Source organism: Euprymna scolopes, chromosome 21, assembly GCF_053919585.1.
Source record: "Euprymna scolopes isolate OS-2025 chromosome 21, ASM5391958v1, whole genome shotgun sequence".
Taxonomy (NCBI): Eukaryota; Metazoa; Mollusca; class Cephalopoda; order Sepiida; family Sepiolidae; genus Euprymna; species Euprymna scolopes.
Window position 1 is genome coordinate 50722718 of NC_136502.1, and position 9867 is coordinate 50732584.

General features: G+C 30.6%; 1 protein-coding gene across 1 annotated transcript in view; it reads left to right on the plus strand.

The window, feature by feature from the left end:
• Window positions 1–9381, plus strand: part of LOC145242271 (uncharacterized) — a 21710-nt gene extending 12329 nt beyond the window's left edge. The window contains exon 2 of the mRNA XM_080105286.1: window positions 3851–9381. Within this exon, the coding sequence (XP_079961412.1) occupies window positions 4808–5710 (903 nt within the window). The 5' untranslated portion in view covers window positions 3851–4807 and the 3' untranslated portion in view covers window positions 5711–9381. The remainder of the gene's footprint in view (window positions 1–3850) is intronic.
• Window positions 9382–9867: the final 486 nt, after the last annotated feature.

The following is a 9867-nucleotide window of genomic DNA, read 5'->3' on the forward strand; positions in this document are numbered from 1 at the left end:
ATAAATATTATAAATTTATATATTAATACAATAGCAATGCCTGGAAAAATCATGGATTATATGGAAAAATGCGCGCATGAAAAGTAATATTCTTAAGATTTTATTAAACCTGGAAAAGTAAAGGACAAGAAATTCAACCTGGAAAAGTAATGAACAAGATATTCTAGTAAAGTAAAAAATAAGAATTTTTTAGACTTAAAATATTGCAGCTAAAAATAAAATTTGAATATTGATAAATATTTTATTTATTATTTGCATATGTTGTTGTTTATTGTTGAGTTAGAAAGGGTGTCAGTCGCTGGATTGAACTTATTTCCCCTCTATTATTTGCATATATTTATGTAGTGAACATTGTTTGAATAAAATTAATTCATTAGTTAGTTAGTAGATGAAATTAATAATTTTATAATTTACATAAAAATTAATAATTTTATTATATCATAATTAGGATCATTTAATTCATTTTTATGTAATGTTGGAAGCATGTAATAATTGATCTGCCATCATTGTATATATGTATGTATATGTGTATGTATGTTAATATATGTATGTGTGTTTGTATATGCATGTATATCTATGTGTATATGTATGTGTGTATATATGTTAACGTGTTTGTATATATATGTTTGTATGTGTATGTATGCATGTGTTTGTATATATGCATATATGTATGCTTGTGTGTGTATGTATGCATATGTATGTGCATATATGCATATATATGTATGTGTATAAATGCGTGTATGTATATGTAGGTAAATATATGTATATGTGTATTGTGTATGTGTGTATGCATATATGTGTATGTTTATAGATATGCATATGTGTGCATGTGTATATATGTATAGCACCGTGTATATTTGTGTGTGTGTATATGTGTATTGGGGTGGAGAAGGCTCCCGTAAGCCGTGGTGAAGGCAACCTTTCTAGGAGAAGCAAATCTCTGATTTAAAAAACCATAAAGCGGGAGACCAGTACCCGCATTAAGCTGGTCTGCAGTTTAATTTGTTGCTGGCTATCTTGCTCTTGCTTGTTGCTGGATCTCAACATTTTGAACTGAGAGAGAGACTTAGCTGTCGTACAAAGCTAAGACTCTGTAACATCATCTTTGTATAGATACTCCCTCAGGCATTTGGGCTCATGGATTTTAAATGTCTGAGGGAGTGGCACTCGTCTGACAAGACGTTGCAATCATCATATATATGTATCTATACTAATGACTCTTCAGTGTCATTTATGCTTGAGTATGTGAATATGCCGGCAGGACTAAATAAGTAATTTTCGGGCTGAGGGAGTGGCACTCGTCTTACAAGACGTTGCAATAATATGTATATATATATAATATATATATATAATATAAAGCTGAATGTGTGTGTGTGTGTGTCTGGTCACGAATAGGCTCCTATATGGTTGACTATTTATAAAACTGATTACATATAATGATAGATGTATCGAGACACAGGAATGGGTATGTTTGATTTGGCAGAACCGTCATTCATTAAAATTGTGGGGTCTACGTTCGCGCCTGGTCCACAAAGTATGGAAATAAAAAAATAAAAAAACATGTTTACAAGCGTTTTTGATATAGATGTACATGAGCATACTTTTATAAGTATGTTTTAATTTAAATAGGGATGGTATAATAAAATTGTGAAAGAATGGAAATAGACACAAACTTATATATCTGCGTAAGTATACATTGATGATTATGTTTCAGTTTGAAGAAATATGGTATAATAAAATTCTGGGGTGTTCGTTCACACCTGACCTCCATAGAATGGAAATATGTCACAAAGTTTAACAAGGTTTTTTATGTGATAAGTGTTTCAGTGTGAACAGGTATGGTATAATAAATAATGGGGTTTATCTATTTTATTTTTACTTTCATCATATTTTGCTTTGGTTTTGATACACCCAAATTCGAAGCTATCTCTTTACAACCCTTCCTTTTCATAACCTATCATACTTTAATAAATCAGAGTCCATTTTCTGTAGGCTGTTTTTGAACCCAGTCAACGACGTGTACTTTTGCTAGTATATATTATACATATATATATTATATATTTATGATTCTTGTAGCACATTTACACATTTCAAATATGTTTTTCTTTTGATTACATATAATACTGAGCAGGTTTTAATTCGAAATTTAATAATCATAATAATAATAATATTAAACGATTTTTACACAATTTTTTAATCGTGTTATGTTTACACTATCGATTTTTTTACCCAGAAAGTTATTTTTCATTTTTCTCTGTGTATTCCCCTTTTTTATGTTTAGTGCCGTGATTGAAATTAATATTATTTTCTTTATTTATTACTCATTAACAGATTTAAAATCTCACGTTTTTTTTATGGAATGGAAGTTAATTAAATTCTTTCTCCACGTGTAAAAAAAGCCATCAATTGTTCATATCCTTCAGCATCATAAGACAACAATATCAAAATGAGATTGATTTTAAAAGACAAATGCGAAAGTTTTGTATAATTTATTTAAAAATATACAAGTAAATTCCAAAACTCTTTTTTCATTAATTTTCAATTCATATGATGGTTGCTTATTACTGGTATTGTATGCTTTCAGTGAATTGCTGATGATGGTTGGTTTGGTCGATCTAGCTCTAGAATATTGACCAGTCTTTCGATCAGATTTATTCTTAACCTTGCAGGCTGGAACTCCTCTTCCCTGAACAAGAAGTAAATTTTTATTTTCTAAGTACTGAAACTAATTTTAAATGCAAACTATAATTTCCCCTACTTGCTAAAAACCTAAATGGAAATTTTATGAACAAAGTTACTTTCCTGGAATTGTGGGTTCGTGGAACACAATACCGTGGGTCTGCTTCCCAGCTTATGTAAATCACATAAATACATTCAAAACGTCGCAAATACCTTTCATATTTGTCTTTGTAGAATAATTCTTATATTCTACTTCATCTGTTTTAAGCTCTAAATTAGAGCTTATTGTAATTTCCAAATATGTTAATCCCTCTTCATTGAAAATATTAATTTCATTAATTAATTTTAACTAAGTTTATTTAATAGCATTTATATTTCTAATCAATGTCTGGCGTCAAGCTTCCAAGATGCGAAATTATAATAAAATAGTTCAAGACTTTTGACAAGAAATAAAATGTACCTCTATTTTTCTGTTTTGTAATCTAAATATTACTATTTAATGACAATACTAAATCGATGTTTTGCAATATTTTAATACTTGCTACAGTGACAACTTTACAAACACTGCTGATAATGTATTTAAATACGTTTATTTGTTTTGCTTAATGGTTAATTAAATCATACTGAATTTCTAAGATTTTTTTTTTCGAAATGAATTTTCGTAAGTAGCTCTCGTTTCATGTTTCTTAATTTAATATTTGTTAGTTTGTATATGAAATGATTGAAATATTTTGAGCTGCATAATGGAATATTTTGATACTTGCTGGTTTGTATATAAGTTTAAGCTATGTAATGAAATATTTTGACATGTGTTTGGTTGTATTCAAAATGATGAAAATAATTTGAGTTACAAAAGGCTGTATTTTGATATTTGTCAGTTTGTATATTAAACGACTGGCACAATTGGGGCTTTGTAAGATACACACTCTGGTTTATATTATCATAGTATATGAATGACTAACAGTCAAGCACTATTTCTCTCCTTTAAGACTTTGTAAAAATGTAGCCAAATATTACAAAATTCTTGATATACAAAAGAAATATCGATTCAGAATTATCCTCTCATACATTACAAACGTAACCATTTTTGTAAGTTATATTTTGCTATACTTTTGTCTTCTCATGTTTATTGATGCATGAATTCTTAAAGTAAATCTTTTTTTGTCTACAGGCAACAACGGAAAATATTTTAGTAACACGTGTGACTCATAATTGACAACAAACTCAACTTGAAAGAAACACACATTAATCAAATTTAATTAAGACACCAGGAGAGATCACGTTTCGAAAATATTTTTTGTAACATGTGTGACTTCTAATTGACAAATGGTTTAAATAAACAGACATGCATCTACACTGCACTTAAGGGAACAGCGAGGATGCTAAAAAGAGCTCTCGGTTGGTTTCAATAAAAAAAAAAAAAAAAAAGCGGGCAATGTTGGCAGCTGGTTTGGCTGCCCCATACCCAGCATTACAATCTTCAAAGGAAGAAAAATAAAAAAATAAAAAAAGCTGAAAGAAATAAACATTATACCCGTTGTGATAGGAGCAACTGGCTTAATATAAAAGAATCTTCAGAAATACTTAGAAGCAATCCCTGGAAGACCAAGCTGAAACGAAATACAAATAGCAGCCATAAAGGGAACAGCATCTCATCTTAAAAGAGCACTCGGATATAAATCCCAATCTTAACAGAATCAAGTGCTAACTCCAGGAGGGAGCCCCCTGATCTCTTAAAACTTACTGAAGTAAAATAAATAAAAAAAAGAGACTCTCTCATTTGTGAAATAAGACACCAAGTATTTATAAAAGGGACCACATTTCCAAAATTTTATTTGTTCACAGGTAACAACAAAAAATATTCTTTGTAACTTCTAATTGACAAGTGATTAAAAAAAAATTAAATGAATGACATCTATTCTAAAAAGAGCCCTCAGATATGAATCCAAATCGTAATGAAATCAAATGTTAGCTTCAGGAAGAGTTAGTTCCCTTGATCTGTTGAAAATTACACAAGTGAAATAAAAAAAGAAGAGACCCTTTCATAAAATGAACCACGTTGCCAAAATTTAAAGTGGAAGAGTCTTTTTGAAATGAACAGAATTAAAATTTCGCAAAATAAGAAAACATGGAAAAACAAACAGAAGAAAAACCTTATTCCTGTAAGATTTGTGGTTCATCATTTACTACAAAACCGAATTTAAATCGACACGTACAAATTCACAGTGGAGAAAAACGTAATTGCTGTAATGTGTGTGGCTCATCGTTTACAACCAAATCTGATCTAACAAGACATGTACTAATCCACACGGGAGAGAAACCGTATTCATGTGAAGTATGTGTCTCATCGTTTACAACAAAATCTGATTTAAAAAGACATATCAAAATTCACACGGGAGAGAAACCTTTTTCTTGTGAAGTGTGTGCAGCATCGTTCACAACAAAATCTGATCTAAAGAGACACATACATGTACACACGGGTGAGAAGCCCCATGCTTGTGACTTCTGTGATGCATCATTTGCAAGAAAACATGACTTAAAGCTGCACATACAAAAACACACTGGTGAGCGACCGTTTACTTGTAGTGTGTGCAGCTCATCATTTACAAAAAACAATGAGTTGGAGAGACATTTGCAAGTCCACACTGGAGAAAAACCTTATCCTTGTGAAATGTGCAGCTCCTCATTTGCCACAGAATCTATGTTAAAGGTTCACACACGAATCCACACTGAGGAGAAACCTTATTCTTGTAAATTCTGCAGCTCATCATTTGCAACAGCATCTAAATTAAAGGTACACACACAAATACACACTTGGGAGAAGCCTTATTCTTGTGAACTATGTGACTCTTTCTTTATGAGAAAGCACACTCTAAAGGCTCACCAACGAATTCACACTGGAGAGAAACCTTATTCTTGTGAAGTGTGTGGCTTATCATTTGCATGGAAAAATAACTTAAAGTCCCATGTGCAAACGCACAGACATCAAGAAATTTTCTTCTCCAAAGTAAACAGTGACCAAGAATCCTAAAAAAACTTAATATTCAGACATAAAGCTTAAAATCTGGCAGAATAAATAATTATAGAGAAACTATAATAATTGTTGATATAAGAAAATGGAGCTATTATAACAAAATCAAATGGTATATTAGAACAACCCTTTATCCTTCAACTCAAATCAAACTAACTTAAAATTAAATTAAAAATAAAGGAAACTATATTCATCTAAAGTTTGTGGCTCATCAGTTTCATATAAAATCCAGTGCATATATATATATATATATATATATATATATATATATATATATATATATATTGGTGAACTTGTGTCTCTGTCTAATAAAGTTCTGTTTGTAAAAAAAACACACACACACAAAATACATTACAAGAGGGAAAAAATTTTTACATATTTAGTTAGTGTCATTGAATGAAATTTTAATTCCAGGCACCAGCTTCTCCTGAAAGATGGAGTTTCATGGGAAAATAAAATCCACAAGATTCCAGTCTTATATATTCCATTCAGTGGAAATGGTGTTAGATTTGTAAAAAACAAAACAAAAAAAAAACACATAAAATATATTGCAAGAGAGAAAAAAAAGTTTTACCTATTAAGTTAGTGTCATCTAATAATTTTTTTTAAATCGAGCAGTATTCACTCCACGCAGGTGTAACTAGCTTCCCCTGAAAGGGGGAATTTCATGGGAAAATAAAGTCAACAAATGGTTTCCAGTCTTATATATTCCATTCAGGGGAAATGGTGTTAGATTTGTGCAATTCTTGTTGGAAAGTGTTGATGTCTTAACTATAGCACTTGGTATTTCTAAATAGTCACCCATCTGATACTGATCAGGTGCAAAGTGCCTTAACCTCGGAGAACTAACAAAAAATAGTTAATATTATGTTGTATATTAATCAACTTTTAGAAATTTTTGACATGCTATTTTGTGTAATCGGTTGTTCTAAACTCAATTCAGTAAACGGTCATATTTTCTCAGAATTACTTTTCTCTCTTCTATTACATTGCCTCAAACATTCCCTGGACTATATTCAACTCCTGTGTTTCAATTTTGCTCGTACCACTTGTTAGGAACAGGTCGTCTTCAACTGATTTCCTCCATGGCTTCAACAGTTTTGGAGCAATTCCACTGATATGTGACACACTTTTAAGTGATTTAAATGCCCATGTTGGCTAACTATATGATTTAAGACATGATTCTGCAAAGCAATTTTTATGAAACCTGCAATTTTCATCATCCAACATGCTACAGTAAGGACTGTCATTTTTGTATGGTGTCATCGTTGATGTCTCTCAGTCATACAAGAATAAAGGTCTGATGTGTGTGTTTTAACACAGCCATCGAGAGTAAGAAGAAGGCTTGTTAACTGAAAAATGTCTGCAGGCAATGTAGGTAAGATTTGTCAGACTGTCAGTACTATATGAGGGCCAGCAATAAAACATTTTTAAAAAGAAAAAGGAACACCGTTCGATTAATACTGAAACTGAACTTTATTCAATATAAAATATAAATATTATCTATGTAAAATTAAGTAATTTTAAAGCAATATACAAATTAATACTGATAAAACTGGATTATGAATTTAGGGAACAAACAAAGAAACATTAAAAACACATACTTTTTGACCTTCAAAATAAGATCACAGTGTAGTATCTGTTTTGATGATACACTTTACCTTTTCTGTCCTCGGTAGGTGGAGGAGAAATCTTTCATGACTGAGATTATTTTTGTTCCTATCCAGAGTGCCCCTTATTAGGAAGCTGGATTTTGCCCACAAGATTATATGTTGAAATATTTAAATAACTATTACTTTAAATACAGAAATTATATTTAAAGTTTTAGTTTTCTGTTCTTCTATGTCCATTTTTTCCCCATGTTTTTCATCAAAATGTGTAGCTATTAGTTGTCTCACTGGCCCTCATCAGTGATCGCTCACTGGCAGTAACCTGTACTGTTCCCTGGAGACCAAGTGACAACAAGTCTCCCCAGATTTCCAGTGTTCTCCACCTCTTGACCACTTGTGCAGATGATTGCATGTTATTGCAACAGCCGTTGTCACTGATTTCTCATTGGCATCGGCCATTGGTGTGTCCTGGGGTTTGGGTGACAAAATTTCCCCCCCCCCAAACGTACTAGATTTGAACTGCACACTTCCAGTGAAGATTTGGTTAGTACTCTTGGTCTTTCCATCCTCCCTGACCCTTCACAACTAGTTGGTGTGGTGCCAGTCGATGTCACCTACACCAGTTTTTTTATTATTATTACTATTATTATTATGAAATGATAAGGGTGCTTGTGCAGTGTATGCACGTGTATTTTTAATATTATTTTCAAGTTAAATTAAATTTTGAGTTTGTATTACTAAACATAGATTTGAAAAAGTTGTCAAAAAACAAATATATAACAAATAAATGTTATCAAAGGCAAGATAAGTTACTTTTCTACCTAACTGGATATGCTTTTAGAGGTTTGTATTACTATACACATAAATTCGAAAAAGTGGTCAAAAATCAAATATATAACAAATAAATGTTATGAAAAGCAAGATAAGTTACTCTTCTACCTATCTGGAAAGGTTTTTAGTGGTTTTACTCCTTGTAAAACATGTAATCACTTCGAAAATCATACAATGTTTATTGATATATTTTAAAAAGAAAAATGTTGGCATGCTCACTATTGATTCGGTTAGTTTGGGAAAATGAGTTCAAACAAACAAATTATAGAAAATATGGTTAGTAACCCACCGAATATATATCCGCCTATATAACGGTAACATATATTGAGCGAGTTTCTAGCAGTATTTTGTATAATTTTTTTGTTTTACCTTGTTTTCCCAAACTTACCATGTGCAACAGCAAGCATGCCGCCATTTGCATTTTTCAAATACATCAGTAAACATTGTATGTTTTTCGAGCCGAATAAACACTTTGCATTAAATAAGAACACTAAAATTTATCCAGTTTAGTAGAAAAGTAACTTGCCTTTGATAACATTTATTTGTTATATATTTGTTTTTTGACAACTTTTTCGAATCTATGTGTATAGTAAAACAAACCCATCATGTAAATTATTTACAGTTAAAATGTTAAAAAAAAAACAAAAATTGAAGTTTTAAATATATTTCAAAGAAATAAATTACGCCCGGTGCTAAAATATTGAAAATTCACCAATTGTAAAAAAAAAAAAAAAAAAAAAACTACTGTGAAAAATGCTAACTTTAAAATATTTGGAAATACTCAGTGAAAAGTTGTATTTATTATTAAAAGAACGGACTGAAAAATATTATATAAAAATTGTTTGTTTTGCAGTAAAAAAATAAATAAAATGAAATATTCGATTTTCTCCAATAGAAAAGAAAGTTCAAAAACGGGTTCACTTGCTATATTTTGTTAAATTAAAATTATCCCAATGTGCAATTATAATAATTATTATCCAAATGGAGAATTGTTCTTTTTCTTTAGAACATACATGGACAATCAGTAACACATATTGGTAACCATGGACAATTTGTAACACAATCAATAGCCATTTTTTTTATGCTTGGTAGTGTGATACTGAAAACTTTCTATGCCTACAAGTTAATCAGGAAGTGACGTTACGCTGTCATGTTCACTGGCCTACTCTCGGTGGTGGTGGTTTTACACTAACAATATAATGTAAATAAAGTTTTTTTTTACACACCTTTTCATGTACCAATGTACTTCTTTTACAGTATCTTATGCAATATATTTTTCATAAGAGATTAGTTTTATTTCTTTCTTTTTTTGCGGTATATTCCTTATAACAGATTAGTATGATTGTATCATGTAACTATCAAAGAAAGATTTTTTTTTATTTGTGACTAAAATAAATCCCTTTTGTATGTCTTATACAAAAACTAAAATAATTTTTATTTGAATGCCGAACAATAATGTAAGTAAAACTTGTATAGAAGATACGCTTTAAAGTTAAGAGTTTCCATAGAGAAGTTTAAACAATTTTGAAAGTGAAACAATGATACAATTTGTAGAACCCTAACACTAACCTTAAACATTTATTAATGAATTTTAATGCTGTTAGGTGTGGGAATTAAAGCTTCTATGGTGTCTTTTGTTTTTATAAAAACACTGTATTTCTAGAGGGGATAACATCCTAAAGTCTTTGGTATTTGTATGGCCAAAATGCATAATTT